At 54.2% G+C, this 18,382-nt stretch overlaps 3 protein-coding genes across 3 annotated transcripts; 2 read left to right on the top strand and 1 right to left on the bottom strand.

The window, feature by feature from the left end:
• Nucleotides 1–955: 955 nt before the first annotated feature.
• C24H1orf50 (chromosome 24 C1orf50 homolog) lies at nucleotides 956–4,735 on the bottom strand. The gene is made up of 4 exons (XM_033079921.1): nucleotides 4,497–4,735; nucleotides 3,566–3,652; nucleotides 2,456–2,587; nucleotides 956–1,836 (listed from the first exon to the last, which is right to left on the bottom strand). Exons 1-4 carry the CDS (start codon nucleotides 4,659–4,661, stop codon nucleotides 1,645–1,647), a joined length of 576 nt encoding a protein of 191 aa, XP_032935812.1. The 5' UTR covers nucleotides 4,662–4,735; the 3' UTR covers nucleotides 956–1,644.
• A 76-nt stretch (nucleotides 4,736–4,811) lies between these two features.
• Nucleotides 4,812–12,085, top strand: P3H1 (prolyl 3-hydroxylase 1). Its single transcript, XM_033079840.1, has 15 exons — nucleotides 4,812–5,327; nucleotides 5,702–5,854; nucleotides 6,019–6,208; nucleotides 6,676–6,807; nucleotides 8,116–8,255; nucleotides 8,913–9,002; nucleotides 9,112–9,164; nucleotides 9,526–9,647; nucleotides 9,802–9,929; nucleotides 10,034–10,129; nucleotides 10,242–10,392; nucleotides 10,856–10,973; nucleotides 11,162–11,237; nucleotides 11,403–11,543; nucleotides 11,615–12,085. Exons 1-15 carry the CDS (start codon nucleotides 4,839–4,841, stop codon nucleotides 11,732–11,734), a joined length of 2,199 nt encoding a protein of 732 aa, XP_032935731.1. The 5' UTR covers nucleotides 4,812–4,838; the 3' UTR covers nucleotides 11,735–12,085.
• A 1,241-nt stretch (nucleotides 12,086–13,326) lies between these two features.
• On the top strand, nucleotides 13,327–16,501 carry CLDN19 (claudin 19). The gene is made up of 4 exons (XM_033079600.1): nucleotides 13,327–13,549; nucleotides 14,384–14,548; nucleotides 14,762–14,849; nucleotides 15,233–16,501. The coding sequence occupies exons 1-4, from the start codon at nucleotides 13,327–13,329 to the stop codon at nucleotides 15,387–15,389; spliced, it is 633 nt and encodes a 210-aa protein (XP_032935491.1). The 3' UTR covers nucleotides 15,390–16,501.
• Nucleotides 16,502–18,382: the final 1,881 nt, after the last annotated feature.

Consider the following 18,382-nt stretch of genomic DNA (forward strand, 5'->3'; position numbering starts at 1 on the left):
CCAAGGCAATGAAACAAGCAGAGAAAAACTCTGTCAAATTAAACTTGATAAGGAATTAATTATAGCCTGGTCTAATACTACTACTACTACTAATAAATTGCTGTTAATATACCCTTGTGCTCCAAGTGAGGAGAGACATTGAGAAAAATGTCCCATATTGAATCCAAGGAGCAGGTTTCTGACAAAGGCTCAGCCATGCTGGGATGTAGGTAAGCTACTGCACTGGATAGAGCTGGGAGAAGAAAATCTGGGACAAAAAAAAATCCTGGGCTGCTAGGGAGCTGCTCCAAACCTCCCAATCCTCTGTGATGCCAGAAGGAAACAGCTCTGCCCATGAGGAACTGTCACTGCCAGCAGCCTTCAGCATCTCCCAAGGCAACTCTCAGTGTGTGGGGTTGAGGACAGAGGGACACTAGAGACTGGAGGCCAGGCTGTGTCCTGCAAAGGGGGAATAACTCCAGCAATGGCCAAACACAGTGGTTTTTGCAGATGCCCTCACAGTCAGGCTCCACCAAGAAGCACCAACTCCATCCATAGTGGGCCCAGACCCCAGGGTCAGAATTCAGCTGCTACAACTGGTCCCCAACCCTCCCATGTTGCTGTGGAGGTGGCAAGGCCACTGTGTACATGCAATGCCTGAAGCAGCACATGAGATCACCTTGCCATGTCAGGAAAGTGAGATCTAATGTTACATGCCAGGATCCAACCTGGACATCCTCTCTGTCAATAAATTCCAACTTTGGCTCCTCACAGAAGAGCAGGCAAGTTCCTCTCAAAAAGCCATGTGCAGCTGGACAGAGGGAGGATATCTCCTCAGGAACTCTGATATTTACTTTTCCCTTGTTTTCCTAAGTGGAAAAAAATGCTGGAGGTGTCCTACCAGTTCCACATGCCACTAAGTCTCCCTGGCAAAGCTCAAGGTATTTTGCCACGCAGGAAGAACACAGGGCCTGTCTTGGTGGTACATGTGAGATCAAGGTTGATTTATTTTACTCTCCCCACTGCTCTGGCATAGAGTCATCCAGTATCCTGTCTCTACCTGGCAGCTCATGCACTCAAATCCAAGGGGATGTGGAACACACATCATCTGAAGAGCACCTGAAGCCTGCATGACACTTTTGAAGATGCTCCTTCCAGAGAAGAGAGCTTCAGGTCACCCCATGTTCCCAGCTCAGGCACTCAGACCAGCTAGGACTGAGACCAGAAGACTCATCACAGGCTTTTCACCACTCTTCCCAGACCACAGATGTCTAAACATCTGAATTAATAAGGGGCACAATCCAGCCCTGAGATCATTACCTGACACAAGCACTCACAGTGAGATACACCAGAGCCAGGCAGATAGCAGATATTATTTTACAGAATTATCACATCTGTCCCAAGCATTTCTGCTTCTTGTTCCAAGTGCTCTTGGAACTCACACCTCCTGGTATCACCTGCTTCTTGCTACAGCTTGGCATAGGTCAATGAAGTAAATTATTCAATTACTAGAAAATCCAGCAAGATTGGATGCAGAATTAGTCTCCTTAAAGCACAAAGCAGTCAGCATTTCTGTTTCTTGGTCTCTTTCCTTGCCCTGCCTTTGGCAGCATACAGGCACTGTGTCCCCTCGCTCAGGGACTCTGCTCAGGCAGTCCTGTGTGGTCACTTGTGTGACTTGGTCAGGCCCTGGAAGTTGGGCTCTATGCTCTGGGGCAGTGCTGCCTGCCGGTTCAGCAGCTTCTCCAGGACAGTTATTTCAGCATCTCGTCTCTCTATGTCCTCAAACGGAGTCCAGGACATGTCATGCTGGAGCTTATAGGCACCAAGAAATTCATGGGGAGTGGTACCCCATTCCTGGAGGAGAAAAGAGAGATTTCATCAGTGCTCAGTTTGCCTTGGAGCTGGGCTGTGCTGTCCCCCAGCCCTGCTACCTCCAAAGCAGTCCCAGCTACATGACCATCTTATTTTCTAACCTAAAAATACACTCAGCTAGCCTAAGTCCAAGATCAGGTCGAGCTCCAGCACTGCTGACACAGGAAAGCTTGTGGACACAAGATCTTCCTGATCTGCCCAGAGCTCTGCCCTGAAGCCTTCACCCTGCATGTAAGAAAAAGGGTAGTCTGGAAGGAGGAGGCCTCCAAGACCATCCCCTCAGCTGCAGGCAAACTCAGTCCCAGGGCTGAGGTACCAGAAGGCTCAGGGCATGTTCTTTACTTCCAGACAAAGAACTGCAGGTACCAAAAGACAAAATTCAGGTCCATGCCCCAAAGGGCTTCTTGCCATTCTCCCCAAGAGCCAGAGAACTCCCTAAGATGGCTCTGGCCCCAGCAGACTAACCCAGAGCAAGGGCAAACCCCAAACACCAAACCAGCCCCACCAAGCTGCTGCTTTTGCCTGAGCTCCTTATGCTCCCAAGCACCAGCAACATGACTTTTTTCCCCTCCCTGTTCCTTCATGGGCTGTAACCACCCACCTTAGGAGACAGGATGGAGAAGTAACGCTGCCCACTCTCCCGCCTGTACATGTAGTAAACATTTCCTGGCTTCTTCACAATGTTGCAGGCCACATGGTGCAGATCAGCATCCCTGTTAGCTTCATCCAAGACCTGGAATACACAAAACATCTTTACACTTGAAATAAAATGACAAATGCTATTGTCTCAGCCATAGCCCAAGATACATCACTTGACCTATGGGTCATGAGGCCTTGATCTCCCTGGATCAAGGAAAGGAAGGAGATGCTTCCCAAAGAGATAAAGCTTTTTCAATTTTTCCCTGTCACTAGGACTTCAGAGAACCTCTCCACAGAGGTGGAGATACCTCTGCATCTCACCCCAGATTCCACAACATGCTGGGTTTATTCCTCATCTCCACACACAGCTGTTGGAGTGAGGCCTTCCTGCTGTGCCCTGCAAGGGAAGGGGCAGCAAACAAAGGAGAATTCATCTCCCCAGCTCCACCACCTGACTGCTCCAGCTCCACCAGTTAATGATTACATGATGTAATGGCCTCAGTGGCAGTGAGCCAGTTGCAGTGACTGGCAGATCCTTCTCCACTCTGGCTCCAGATTTCACCCCTAAGGGTGAAGGCTGGATTGATGAGCACAGCCAAGCCCTGCTGTGTGCTGCTGGGACCACCCTCTCCAGCAAATGAGCCAGGATAAATGGGAAAAGCCAAGGTTATCATCAGGTAAGAGCTCATCTCTCCCAGGGCCTCACATCCAACTAGGGCCACATCATCACCAGATCCTTCCAAGAGAACACACAAGTCACCTGTTCCAAAATCAGAGTCATCTCTCTCTGTCCTGACACCTGAGCTATTTTGGACCACCTGTCCTTGCTCCCCTACTTTATTCAAAGTCCTTCCTGGTGTGCTCAGGACAGAGGGAAAGTACCAAAATCAACCCTCCCCCATCTCCCTGGACACTGGACAATAAACTTCCTTATTTATCCATTGAACCTTCTCTACTCAGCTCCTGGCCCCAACTCACATCTGGGCCACAGCTCTACCCAAACTGCCCAGCAGTGGCAGCAGATGCTCATCTCCCCATGCAAGGCAATGAGCCTTGTGCCATCCTCACTCACCTTCCGTGCCTGCTCCTGCAGGAGCCGGATCTGCTCAGCGATCACTGTCAGTTTGCTGCAGGCATTTGCTCGGACAAAGTCATCGGCCTGGGAGAGAAAATCAGGGCTGCTCAGGATGGGAAGAACTGCAGCCCTCTGGACTGTGCTGAGCCAGCTGTGGTCAAGCTCAAGGCATCGACAGAGCTGGGGGGTGCAGGAACTGTCCTGGCACCCCCAGGCAGGAGCAAGGACCAGGAGCCGTCTGGATAGGCTGAGGCACAGTGAGAGGAAGCAGCCGAACATACTGGGAGGCAATGGGTTGGACTGGGAGGTAGTGGGATACACAGGAGGAGGCAATAGGACATACACTAAACATTTAAGTGAACTGAGAAGCTCTGGGAGACACCACTGGAGATCAGTAAGGTGTATTATCAGGCACTGGAGAATAGTATAACATACTGGAGTGCACTGGGAGAACCAGTTGGACATATCAGGGAAAAACTGGGGTGGACTGAGAGGCAGGATGGACAGGCAGTCACTGAAGGGATCTGTACACGCTGCTGTGAACAAAGATAGTGGGGTGTACTGGGAGGTAGCAAGTCATACTGGGACGGGACTTCAGTGGGATGTCAGGAGTCACTGGGGCAGCAAGGCACAGGGGGAAGCACTGAAGTGCAGTGGGAGGTTCTGAAAACACCAACAGCGTGGGAACTCGGGAAGATACTGAAGATACTGGCAGGGCACTGCGAAATACCAGGAGGGGACAGTGGGAGATGGTAGGAAATGCCACAAGACACTCCAGGACACTGCCGGGGCCACCGGAGAGCAGCGGGACGTGCTGGGAAGCACCAAGGCCGCCGCCGGCTGAGAAGGGCCCGGGGACGGCCGGGAGGCAGCGGGACAGAGAGCCCAGAGCTGCCTCCGCAGCCCCGCAGCTGGGACCAGCCCTCACCTGCTGCACCTGCTGGGCCAGGGCCACTAGGTCCCCGGGATCCCCGACGCGGCCGGCACGGCCGGCGCTGCCCTCGACCAGGGCCAGCTCGGCACCGGGACCGGGACCAGGACGAGGACCGGGACCGGGACCATCGTCCCCAGGCTCCATACCGCCCTCCGCCATGGCCAGCCACGCCCCCGCGCTTCCGCCCGCCGGGGCGGTTTCCGCTGAGGCGTCAGCGCGCACCGTGAGGGGCGTGGCCACGGCGGGGCGGCGCTGCCGCTGATTGGGCGGAGGGCGGGGCCGGTGTCGCTCCGGTGCCCGTGGCGGGCGGTGCCGCGGCCCGTCCGGCGTTCGGACATGGCGCTGCCGCCGCCGCTTCTCCTGCCCTGGCTGCTGCCGCCGTTGTTGATGGCGCTGCTGACACGGGCGGCCACGCCACCGGAACTGGTGCCGGTCCCGACCCTGGCACCGGAGGACCCGCCGCTGCCTGCGCAGTCCGCGGACGCGCTGTTCGCCGCCGGTGCTGAGGCGTACTCGCGGGGGGACTGGCCCACCGTGGTGCTGCAGATGGAGCGGGCGCTGCGGGCGCGGGCCGCCGTGCGCTCCCGCCTGGCGCGGTGCCGCCTGCGCTGCGCCAACGCCACAGCGGGGTCGGCGGAGGGGATCGAGTCCCAGCCCGACCCGGTGCTCCGGGACTTGTGGTTCTTTCGGGCGCTGCTTCGCCGTGCCGCCTGCCTGCGGCGCTGCGGGCCCGCCGCGCCCTCCCGGTACCGCCTGAGCGAGGAGGTGGACCGGGAGTTCAGCCGGCGCAGCCCCTACAACTATCTGCAGGTCGCCTATTTCAAGGTGCGGCATCGGCAGCGGGAAAGGGAAGAGAAGGGAAGGGAAGGGGGTGTCCCGCTACGACGGGTTTTGGGACGGGCGGGATGCACGGAGGATCTCGGAATCAGGCGGGGTGGGACCGGGTGAACCGAGCGGTGGCGATCGCGGTCCCGGGACGCCGGGAGGGTTCGGTGTCTGTCCCGGCAGAATGGGGTTGCCAGCCGGCAGTGCTGGCCTTGCTCCCCCCACCCCCTTCGCGCTCCCCCCACCAGTGCCACGTCGGAGCTCGGCGGGGCCGCCCCTGTCACCGCCCTCCATCCCGGCCGCCGGGATGCCCGGGCACGGGTGTCCCCTCAGCTCCGCGGGGGAGCCGCGCTGTCTCACCCTGTCCCACCCAGATGAACCGGCCGGCGCAGGCGGCGGCAGCCGCTCACACCTTCTTCGTGGCCAACCCCGGGCACCAGGAGATGAGGCAGAACCTGGAGTACTATCAGGCCATGGTAGGAGTCCACGAGGATGACTTCGTTGACCTGGAGGCCAAGCCCCACCTGGTGAGACCTTCCCCTCCCAAAGCCCTGTCTGCTGTGAAACCCAGGGCAATCCCACCACAGCTGCCGGCTCAGAAACTCATGAGATGCCACTGTGGTGGGGACGAGGTGATCCATCACGGGGAATGGAGCACTGAGATCTCTTCATCGTTCTGCTCCCTCCACAGAGGGAGTTTCAGCTGGGCGTCCGGTTTTACACAGACGAGCAGCATGCTGCTGCCATCCTGCACCTGGAGAAGGCACTGGAGGAGTATTTTGTGGCAGACGCTGAGTGCCGCGCTCTCTGCGAGGGACCGTACGACTACGAGGGCTACAACTACCTGGAGTACAACGCAGACCTTTTCCAGGCCATGACAGGTGGGAGCCATGCTTTCTGTGTCCTTCTGTCACAAGAGTTGAGTGCAATTCTCGGGTGGTTGGTCCACAAAGACCTGGGGTGGGGGTAGGGAGTCCCTGAAGAGGGGAAACCCCATCACTAGGGAAGGTATGGCCAGTAAGTGGCAGGAGGTATTTACCTGCTCTTAGCACTAGGGCTGATGCCCGGGAATCCTCCAAATTCCACTGGAATATAGAAAGATAGAAGAGAGACCAGTAGAGAGTCATCAGGATATGATGGGGCGTTGAGGATGGCTACTCTTGTCCGACAGAGCACCACAACACCACCACTGATCAATTCAGAGGTGGACAACCCCATCCCTGAGGGTTTTCCACTGTCAAAAAGCTTGCAACCATCCCAGTATGAGCAGGAGGTTGGACACCCCTCAGGGTCCTGCCCACCAGCCTGTGGGTGACTCTGAGCAGTGACATGAGTTTTTCTCCTCCAGATCACTCCATGCAGGTGCTAAGCTGTAAGCAGGGCTGTGTCACAGAGCTGGCCTCACAGCCTGGCCTGGAGAAGCCTCTGGAGGATTTCCTGCCCTCACACTTCAACTACCTGCAGTTTGCCTACTACAACAGTAAGCATCTCCTGACCCCATCCTCTGTGGTTGTCAGCGCTGAGCACCCAGCTCTGCATGGGCTGAAATGGTTTGGGTGGGGAAAGGACCCTCAAAAATAATCTCATCAGTCCAACCAAAGATGAATGGACATCTAGCACTGGTCACTCAGATCTCCCAGAGCCCCATCCAACCCAGTCTTTACCACTCTGTGCCAGGGCCTCACCACTCTCATCAGAGAAAAGTCTCTCCTTATGACCAACCTAATGCTGTCCTTCTTCAGTTCCCCCTTGTCCTGTCACTATAAACCTTGATGAAGAGTTGTCTTTATCTCTCTTGTGGTCACTTTTAGTATGGGAAGGCCATAAGATTTCTCAGGAGCCTTCTCACATCCAGGTTCAACAAGACCAGTTCTTTCAGCCTTTCTTTCTGGGGCTCCAGTCCTCTGACCATTTTTGTGGCCTCCTCTGGACCCTCTCTAATGAGTCCATATCCTTATGCTGGGGAACCCAGGGGTGGAGGCAGCACTGGAAGTGGCATCTCACCAGAGTGGAGCAGAGGGGCAAAATCCCTCCTTCACCTGTTGCCCACGCTTTAGAAAAGTATAAAATGTTTCTTTGTGAGTTTCTTCAAAAGGAGGGAAAAAATATGAACTCCCAAGAGGATGGAAATCCTCAAGAAGAATGCTAGAGGATGGAGTCAGGCTCTGCTCTGTGGTGCTGAGCAATAGGACAAGAGGCAGAAACTGATGCGTAGAGAGTTCCACCTGGCTATGAGGAAGTGTGCAGTGACTGAGCACTGAAGAGATTGTCCAGAGAGGGTGTCAGATCTCTCTCACTGGGGATATTCCAGACAATCTGGGCACAACCTGTGCCATGTGCTCTTGGAGAACCCTGCCTGAGCAGAGAGGTTGGACCAGAGTACCCACTGTGGTCCTTTCCAACCTGTGATTGTGTGATTCTGTGACAGGCCTCATGAAAGTGGGGTAGGATGTTTCAGTGGCTGGAAACTGCAGGTTTGCCAGTAAATGGTTGGGTCTGGCTACTTCTAAATAGGCTTTGTAATGTTTTCCAAGTGACAAAAGTAGCCAAGCTGTACAAGTACCCCTGATTCCTGTTGTGATGATTTCTGTTGTGATGGTTTCTGGAGACAGGAGAGCACCACAGTCTGAATTTCGCCTTTGTGGTAGCACTTATCCATGCTCCAGGGGATCTGCCCTACTCATGACACCATTTGGAGCACAAAGATTGTGTCTCTCGTCTCTCCTCCATACCTGTCTTTGTTCAGTGACCTTGGACATGCCATTAACAGCCCCATTTCTCCTTGCAGATGGGAATTACGAAAAAGCCATTGAATGCGCCAAAACCTATTTGCTCTTCTTCCCACATGACGAGGTGATGAACCAAAATTTGGCCTATTACACTGCTGTCCTGGGAGAAAACCTGGCTAGACCCATCCAACCACGAGAGGTGAGCAGTCAGGTGGATGAACAATGCAAGGACATTGTCTCTCCTCACTGGGGACCTTTGCAGAAGTTGTAGGGTCTCCTTCGTGCCAGCTACCGAAGGTGGACAGGAATGGGTGGATTTAAGGCCAGACAAGCTGGAAAATAGTTGAAAAGCTGAAAAACATTGCTGGCACAATGTATAAACCAAATGAAGCTGGATGACTGGCACAGGTGGACCATCTTTTTTAAGAGGATCTGAGCCCACTTCTGTTGCACTTTTCTGCAACTGAAGTGAAATTGCTTGAAAAGGAGAGGATTTGGTTTCAAAATAGCCAGATCTGGATGGCCAGGTCCTTCCTGGGATGTGATAGGCATGGGAGTCTCTGCCCCACACCAGTTGGAGTAGGGGAAGGGAAGCTGCTCCTAAAGACCCTTCTGCAGAAGGGACACATGTGAGCCTCTGCTCAACTGCCACCTCCCCAGGGCTTGTCCACAGGAAAGTTCTGACAGGATGGGGAAAGCCACTTCCTTCCCAGCTGCCAGATTAAGCAGGAAACCAGGCTGCAGGTCTGGAGCAGGGACCACAGGAATGGTGTAAATCTGCACCTTCCTGCCCGCACCTGGGGTCTTTCATAGCCCCCTGCTGTACCTCACCCTGTCCCTCTGCCCCTTGCTACAGGAGATCCAGGTATATCACCAGCGGAGTCTGATGGAGAAGGAGCTGCTCTTCTTCAGCTACGACGTCTTTGGCATCCCTTTTGTGGACCCGGTGCGTGTGTGAGACCAGGGGGATGCAGTGGCCAGATGGAATGCAGATGAGGGGTCTGTGACCTGGCCAGATCCTTGTCCAGCTCCTGATGTTATTCCTCTGGCTGCAGGACACATGGACACCTGAAGAGGTGATACCAAAAAGACTGCAGGAGAAACAGAAGTGAGTGCTGTCCCCAGCTGAGCTCACCCAATGGGGTCTGACAGGACAAACCCTTCTTCCTCTGTGGGCTTTAGGGCAAAGGCCATGGCACAGAGCTTCTGCCAGGGGAACTGTTGATGTTGGGACTGGAAGAGGCTGCTGGAGGGCAGAACTTTACTCCCCAGCAGCCCATGGGATGATGGGCACGTGTAGGTCACCTCAAGCACCTCAGAGTGAGGATGCATTGAGGTGACTCTTTCCAGTCTGGGTGCCAGCTCTGTTACTGGCACCTGAGACAACTTGTCCTACCCTTGTCATAGTGGCCCTCATTTCTGATGTGGGGACAGTGGGGTGGTGGTGCTGATGGCTGCTGCATGCCCAGGGTGGAGCGGGAGACAGCAGCACGCATCTCTGAGGAAATCGGCAACCTCATGAAGGAGATCGAGACACTGGTGGAGGAGAAGGCCAAAGAGTCTGCTGACATGAGCAAGTTCATCCGAGAAGGTGGAGAAGGCCAGGAGGGGAGGTGGGATGGGGACCCCTGCTGCCAGCTCACGGTCGCTCCATACATGGGTGGCAGCAGGACCACAACCTCCCCCAGTCACCCCAGAGCTGGTGGCATCTATGCCCATATCCACCAGTCCCATTTGTGCCACAGGTGGCCCTCTGGTGTACAAAGGAGCCAGTGTCACCATGAACTCCAAGGCCCTGAATGGCTCCCAGCGTGTCGTGGTGGATGGAGTTCTTTCTGCTGAGGAGTGCCAGGAGCTGCAGAGGCTCACTAATGTGAGTGCAAGGCCAGTTGGAGCAGGCAGGGATGGGTAGAGGATGCTGAGGGGTCCCATCCTGCAGCTCAGACATCAGACAGTAACTCTAACCGGGTTTTGCAGGCGGCTGCCTCGGCTGGAGATGGCTATCGGGGGAAGACCTCTCCTCACACTCCCAGTGAGACCTTCTATGGCGTGACTGTCCTCAAGGCCCTCAAGGTTGGGGTGCTGTGTGGAGAAACAGGCTGTGGGCACAAGGGAGGGTAGTTTTGGGGCAGGTGGTTGTCCAGCTGGGCTGGGGCTGAGCCCCTGTCCTGTGTGTCCTCCACAGCTGGGCCAGGAGGGGAAGGTGCCCCTGCACAGTGCCTACCTGTACTACAACGTGACAGAGAAGGTGCGGCACATGATGCAGTCCTACTTCCGCCTGGAGGTGCCGCTCCACTTCTCCTACTCCCACCTGGTGTGCCGCACAGCCATCGATGGTGAGTGTGGCCCAGAGAGGCAGGTCTTGTCCTGTCTGGATCTCCTCTAACAGCTGCAGTGGTCTGGTCTCAGACCTTTCTTTGGAGACCTCCTTGCTACTCCCTAACCCACTCCTCAGGAGGGTGTAGGAAGCTTGTCCCTAAGCCCAGTTTGGGAAGATGAGCAGCAGCTCTGCTGGTTGCACCTAACAAGGTAGATGGCTTCATGCCATACAGGATTTTATCACTCTGATGCATTTTGGGATGGGTGCTGAGAGAGGCTGTGCCTGGAGGGCTATGAGAATGCCATGGGACAAGTCAACAGTGTTTTATGGGACCTAAATAGCCTTGCACAATCCACACTCCAGCAAGTGGAAATGCTTTAGGCTACACGTGACTTTCTTGTCATCTCCAAGCACAGGATAATTGGGGATGGACCCTGTTCTTGCACAGAGGAGTCCTGACATGCCCTGTTCTACCCTAGAGAAGCAAGAAGGTCGGAGTGACAATAGCCACGAGGTGCATGTGGACAACTGCATTCTCAATGCAGAGGCACTGGTGTGTGTGAAGGAACCCCCAGCCTACACTTTCCGGGATTACAGGTACTGGTGGTGGCTGTTAGCTGCAGCTTCCCCACCTAAGAGGACCATGATTTGGTGGCACCTGGGTGGGGTGGAAAAAGGTAGGAGGACACCAAACCGGGGTTTTCCTGCCTCGGGCTCTTGCCATGGTGTTGGGGAGCTCTGGTGATGGTTGCTTGTCACCTCCACTTGTCCCCTGCTTCCTTTAGTGCAATCCTCTACCTCAATGGGGACTTTGAAGGAGGAGCTTTCTACTTCACCGAGCTGGATGCCAAAACTGAGACTGTGAGTAGCTCAGCTCTAAGCATCCATGTGCAGCAACAAATCCAGCTCCTGCCTGTTGGCCCTGTCCCCTGGACACATCCCCTGAGCCACTGCAAAAGATGAATTTGGGTTGAGGGCAATCAGCTCACCCCTGAGTGGGCTCTCCTGGTCTCCCACCCTTCACAGGCGGAGGTCCAGCCGCAGTGTGGCCGTGCCGTGGGCTTCTCCTCCGGCTCAGAGAACCCCCATGGGGTGAAGGCTGTGACCAAGGGTCAGCGCTGTGCCATTGCTCTCTGGTTCACCCTGGACCCGCGGCACAGCGAGCGGGTAAGCTCCCTCCCAGCAGCACACAGGCTTTTTGGGTGGGACTGTGCTTACCCCCCTGGCTCTGCCCACAGGAGCGTGTGCAGGCTGATGACCTGGTGAAGATGCTTTTCAGCATGGAAGAGGGGGATTTGGAGCCAGAGCTGGAGAAGGAATCACCAGCTGCCGTTGTGGTGGGGAAGGATGAGCTGTGACATCCTATGGGGACCAGGATGTCTCTGCTGGGACTAGTCATGTCAGCATTGTGGCTTCTGGCTGCAGAGTCATAAGGGTGACGTGTGGGACCCCCTCTACCCCCAACCCAGTTGGAATGGGACTGTGGAGAATGCCATGTACTACCCCTGAAGCATTCAGCATCCCCCTGCAGAGCTGACCTGGGGTGTGTGATGGAGGCTCAGGGGTGGGTGACATGGAGAGGAGGGAGGGATGCTGTGTTAGGGGTGGGGTCCTGGAGCCAAGAGGTGTAAATGTGTGCCTTTCCTGAACTTGCAGCTATTTAAGTGCCTTCTGCAGAAAATGGGTGAATAAAGGTATTTTTTTCCTAAGCTGTTGCTTTCTGAGTGGGGACTGAAGGCTGGTGCCACCCTTTGGCTGTCATAAGTGTTGGGGTGCAACCTTCCCTCCTGGCAAATATCTACCCAAGAGTGCCCTGGTCCTGTAGATTCACAAAGGTGTTTGTGGGGACAAGGTGCCCCAGGGGCAGTAGGGGCAATGCAATCTCCAGCTGAGCATCCCCTGGACCCTGCTCTGCTCCCATAGCGTGGGAAGGAGCCCACCATTCCAGGGAGGAGGGAACCGTCCTTGAACAAGAAGGACATTGAGCACCCTGGCAGCCCTGGACAGGGCATTGAATTGTTCCCGAAGATGTCTGGCCATTACCATAACCATCCCGGGAATGTGGGCAAATAAATCCTGCCCCGTGTGCAGCCACCCAGCACCCCATCCCACTGGGAGGGCCATTCAGCACTGGGGTGGGTGAGGGGGGTCTGGAGGATGATTTCTCCAGGATGAACATAGGGTCCCAGTGGAGGCTGCCCACCATCCGAGCATCCACCCCCAGCGGCCTGGGCGCGTGAGCAGACTGCTGATGAGGCCATGGCGGTTAACGATTGCCAGGTCCTGGGGCTGCAATGGGCTTGGTGTCACCAGGCTGGTGACACGTGTGCCCCACACCCCCTGGCCCTCTCCTGCAGGCGCACACCACTGACAATGGCTTCTCTTGTTGGTGCCATGGTGTGCCCGAATTCCCTCACAGAATGAATCGCTTCCCTGCTGAATTCCCGGAGTGACCCTGGGGGCTCCCAGGGCAGGGTCCAGGATGGCAGCTTCCCACACACCGCCGGGTGCTGGGGAGCCCCATTTTCTCATTATCCCTCCACTGTTGTTTGAGGGGTTCCCGTCTCCCTCAAGACCTAAATCTCACATGTAGCACCCAAATATCCTCCATGCCCCAAATCTTTCCCCTAAAACCACATTCTTCCCTCTAGGATTCAAATCCCTTGCCTCCAACCCCAACCCGCTCAGACTCACATCCCTCCCCCTCAGACTGATGCTCTTCCCTGTGCCCCCACTCCCGGCTCCTAATTCCCGCCTCCCAGTCCCCAATTCCCCTTTGACCACAACTCTCCCACTCAAACTCCAATTCCCCCCCTCCCTCCCTAAATCTCTCCCTTCACCTCAACTCCTCCCCCGGCCTCGCTCCCGCCCCGCCGGCCCGTCCTTCCCCTCAGAGCCCGCTCCGGGCCGTCCCTCCCCTCAGGCGGGCCGGGCCGGGCCAGCGGTGGCGATGGGCGGCGGGGCTCGGGAGCTGGCCGGCTACCTGGTGGCTCTGGCCGGGTGGGTGTCAGCGCTGGCGGCCGCCGTGCTGCCGCAGTGGAGGCAGAGCTCGTACGCCGGGGACGCCATCATCACGGCCGTGGGGCTCCACGAGGGGCTGTGGATGAGCTGCGCTGCCCAGAGCACCGGGCAGGTGCAGTGCCGCCTGCACGACTCGCTGCTGTCCCTCGAAGGTGGGTACGGGATGAGCCCTGCTGCCTTTCCTGGCTGTAGTTCCCCCCTCCCCGTCTCTGCCCTGGGAGAGCTCCCCTGGGATCCTGAGCTGCTTTGCCCCCCTCTAAGTCTGAGCCCCACTGTGGGTTTGACCCTCCCCTATGTTTTATAGCTCTGAGCTCCTCTCTGTGTTTGAACCCACCTGTATGGGTTTGAACACACATCCCCAACAGGTCTGTACCCTCTTCAGGGCTGGATGCTCTTCCCCTGTGGATCTGAGCTCCCCTGGCCCTTCCTGGAGCCTGAGTCACCTTGAGGTCCAAGCCCTTCTTGCTCCCACCCCTATTGTAGGTCTGAACCCCTCAGAAGGGTCTGAGTCCACTTATCCACTGAGCTGATCCTCAGTGTGTGTCCAGACTTCCCTCTCCATCTGTGAGTCTTGGGCTCCAACCTCCCCATCCAGACTGAGCCTCTCTTGTCCCTTTGTATGGCTGGGGACACTCCTGGCCCCAGCAGGTTTGAGCTCCAATGTGGTCATCACATTCAGATACCAGCAGTGCCCCATGGGGACATCAAAACCCCCACTCCACGGCTGTGCATCACCCTTTTGGCATTTGGTGACTGGTGCTGCTCCAGGCAAGGTGTTTCCCAGCCCAGTCACGACCAAGATGAGGGTGGCAGGGAGGAAGGTCAGGGAAGGAATGAGCTGCCAGGTGGGGAGGATATGACATGGGAGCTACACAGCAAGGACAGGGTTAAGGACAGGTCCATCACCAGCATGGAGCACAGTGACCTTGTTTCCAGTGCCCAGCTGTGACCAAAGGCTGGGAGCAGTTTTTCTTCCCCCCTTGCAGTTCACATCCAGACATGCCGGGCTCTCATGGTCATTTCTCTCCTCCTGGGCTTCTTTGGCATCATCGTGAGCGTGGTGGGCATGAAATGCACTAAAGTTGGGGAGGAGGATCCTGTCACCAAGAGCCGCATAGCTGTTGCTGGAGGTGTCCTCTTCGTTCTCTCTGGTAAGGCAGCTCAAGCCTTTGTACATCACTGCTGCAGGAATCCCCCAACACCTTCTGACACTGATGGAGGAAGGGGAGCAGTTTGGTGAGGGCTGGCTGTCACTGACAGTCAATGTTTGATGTCTAGTGGAGCAGCAGGGGCTTTGGATCAGGTGCTCTTTAAAGGTCCCTTCCTACCCAAGGCATTCTGTGATTCCCTGTTTCTGTGCCCAGGTCTGTGCACGTTGGCTGCCGTGTCCTTGTATGCAACACAAGTGACCTCTGAGTTCTTCAGAGAGAGCATCATCCCCATCAATGCTAGGTAAGAGCCTGGCTCAGGGGTGTCCTTCTGAATCCTGTCGTGTCCTTGCACTTCCCACTGGACCTTCTCTTGCTGGTTTGGGGCTGATGTGCCCCACAGGTGGGACCTCTGCCAGCCCTTGCTGCCACTTTGCAGAAGATGAAAAAGCTTTAGTTGTTAGCAACTGGGATAGGGTGGTGGTCCACATGTGGAATTTCAGCCCTGGGGAGCATTAAAAGATGGGGACACATGGGAACTAGATATAGCCAACAGGAAAGATGGGGATGGAGATGGAAGAACCAAAATCTGCCTTGGCATCGTTATCACCTCATCAGGGCTTCGATCTCAGTTTGCACCTCTGCCTCTCTGCCCTCCCTGATGCTCCCTCACCCCTCTCCCCGCAGGTACGAATTCGGCTCCGCTCTCTTCGTGGGCTGGGGAGCCTCCAGCCTCTCCATGTTGGGGGGGTCCCTCCTGTGCTGCTCCTGCCCTGCCAAGGAGCGCCGAGGACAGCAGTACCACCGGCAGTCTCAGCCCTCCACAGCCCGGGATTATGTCTGAGCCCTAACCCTGCGCTCCTGCTGCCCAGTGCCTGCCTGCCCTCCCAAAAACAGGCAACACCCTGGGGCTCCCACCCTGCCTGGACCCTGGCTGCCCCATGAGACCTTTCTCCTCCTTAGCTTCCAGGTTTCAGCAGAGTTTTCAGTGCCAGCCTCTAAAATAGAGGTTTTACGTGTCACACCTCCCATATCCATCACTGTATGTTCTCCTCAGCGGGGCGGGGTGGCACCCCCAGCCCGGCATTGTGACCGTGTCTGTCTGTCTGTCTGTCACAGGGATGCTGTGGGGGCGAGCAGGGAGGCTGATCCCTGTGCCACAGGGGCACAGAGCCAAGCCCACGGGGGTGTGCTGCACAGAAGTGCTTTGTACCATGGCCACCCCTCTCCCACATCCTGTTTTCAGGAGCAGGCGGGGAGAAAAGCCAGTGCTTGGTTTTCCTGGGATGAGGTTTTCACTTCTAACTGCACCAGCCCTACTCAGGGTTCAAGCATACCCTTGGCAGAGGGATGTTTTCAGGGTGCAGCATTCCCCTGCCTCATTGCTACCAAAAAGCAGCACTTTAAAATTATTATTAATTATTATTGATTCCTGCCTGAAGGCCAGTTGCTCCAGCTGAGCTCTGCCAGCCCAAACCTACCTTGGGCTTGTTCCTGTCCAGGACCAGGCTGTGCCTTGTTAAACAAGAATAAATGGGTTTAGGCAAGTTAAAGCAGCTAAAAGGGGCTCTGAACACAAAGGATTTGTTTTTAGTTTGGTGCCCAACACAACTATTTTGAGTGGCAGATGGACAGAGCCCTGAATTTTGGTGCCTCCCTGCTGGGCCCAAATCCCTGTTCCCCACCAGGATCCCCCAGAGTGGGCAGTGAAGGTTCCAAACACAACCTGCTAATTGCCTCCACCACTTTGTACCTCTATTCTACTGCTACTAATTGTTTTACAACTGCCAAAGCTCCAATTTCATCTGTAAATCCTCCAAACTCCCTGTACTCCATCCCTCCAGCCTTGCTGCAGGTGTTGTGCCAACCAACCCACAGGGAAGGACACTGAAAATTATCCAAACAGCTTCATTGTCTATTTTTTTTACTATTTTATTTTAAACCTAATTATGAAGAGAGAGCTGATTTTTAAAATTTTGTTTTGTTTTATTTTATTTTTTATTTCTCTGTTTTATTTGGCTCTATTTTATTTTACTCTATTTTTCTCCATTTTATTTTCTTTCCCCCTATTTGATGTTATGTCCATGCCCAGGTCTGGGTTCCTGGCTGTGCTGGAGGAGAAGCAATGCTATTTTTTCCCCAGAGGAAAAATCTTTCTTTCTCCTTGGCATTAACTGCCTTTTTCTCTTTTTTAATTGCAGCCCCCCTATAAAACTGTGTCCTGCACCCCTCAGGGGAGAGCAGTGCTTGTAGGCTGGCATCACACATCACAACCCAAAAAAAACACCAGCCAAAGCCACTGCAGTGAGGATTGGAAAGGAAACTTGTGCTTTAAAACAAACAAAACCACCACCACCAACAAATCAAAACCAACTATAAGGGCTTTTTTATATTTCAGTGTAAAGAATGTTTTTATTCTATTAATATAAATTTCATTAACTTTCCATGGGATGCATGGCCTTGGAAATGGGACAGGTGGGGATTTTTAAATGCTTTTTTTTTTTTTTTTTTTTTTTTGTTTTTGTACTAAAAATTGTGACTTGGTGATATTAAAATATTTTCAATCATGGGCATCTTTCTGGAACTGTCTCTGATCTCCCCTCACTCCCCATCTGGACCAGTCCCCTGCAGTGACTCCAGTGCTGGTTCTGCACTGTGGCAGGAGCCTCCCCCATCCTCAGCAGTTCTTCCCTCCTGCCTGAACATGTTGTGTCTTTTGTGTGTTGCTCTCAAAGGTGGCCTTACAGATCTTTTAAAGTTAAATCCCTGGGAATGCAGCTTGGCCCCTCCACAATTCTCCTTCCAAGGCTGAAATGCCACCAGCATCTTCACTTATGGACCCTCTTATAAACCCTCAGAGCTCAAGTCTCCCTGTTTTCTCCCATTTCTCATGAATGCAGAGCTGACTTGTGCCTAATTGGGAATTTCTAATTTAAACTGATTTTTGCTCCCCTAGGCAGGGACATCACCCCTGCTGTGCATCTTCAGAGATGTTTTCCATCCAGGTATTTGCATGGCTGCTGTGTCACCTTAGCATCCTGCCCCCTGCAGCTGGTCCAGAAACAGATCCCACATCTCAGACTCAGGGATTTGCTGTCCCTGGTTGCTGTGACATCTCCAAGAGTCACCTGAGGGCTCCCTGGGGATGGACACCCAGGCTAGAAGCACATCCAACAGAGGGATCTGCCTTTGTTCACAGAACAGGCAGAGTTTCCCTCTCCAACACACAACTTGTGGTCATTAAACCAGTTTAATGAGCACTACTGAGGTTTTGGGTCATAGCTCTTGCTTTCAGCCAAACCCCTGGGAAATAACATTCATTTTTAAATGGGGAGAAATGAGGGAAAAGGGAAAATGACCCCCACACAAAGGCATGCAGAAGGGCTTTTCTCACACCTCTGAGACATTCAAACCTCTGTTTGAATTTGGTGATGTTTTTAATAATTAATAATTAAGAATAATTAATTCTTATTTATATTCTTATCTGCCCCTACAGCATCTACCAAGTCCTCTCTAGTTCTCTGACATGATCCCATCTTAAGAAAACATCTTTCTTTTTTTTCCCTTCCAGCCACAGCAGGTTTTTTAGTACAATATTTGCTAAAGTTCAAGGTTTGGGTATTGTCAGCTCTTTTTTAACACATGGTTTTGACAAACCTTAAGGCACCCAAGATCTGATTTTCCCTGCCATTAACCCAGGAAAGGAGCTTAATTATTTGACTACTGCTAGTTCTGCACCTCTTCCTGCCTCTTTTCACCACCAAAAAGGTTTCAGCTGGGGACTGACAAGGCAGATAAGTTTGGTATATCATAAACTGAGTGTTTAGATGAGCAGAA

Source organism: Catharus ustulatus, chromosome 24 (assembly GCF_009819885.2).
Source record: "Catharus ustulatus isolate bCatUst1 chromosome 24, bCatUst1.pri.v2, whole genome shotgun sequence".
Classification (NCBI taxonomy): domain Eukaryota; kingdom Metazoa; phylum Chordata; class Aves; order Passeriformes; family Turdidae; genus Catharus; species Catharus ustulatus.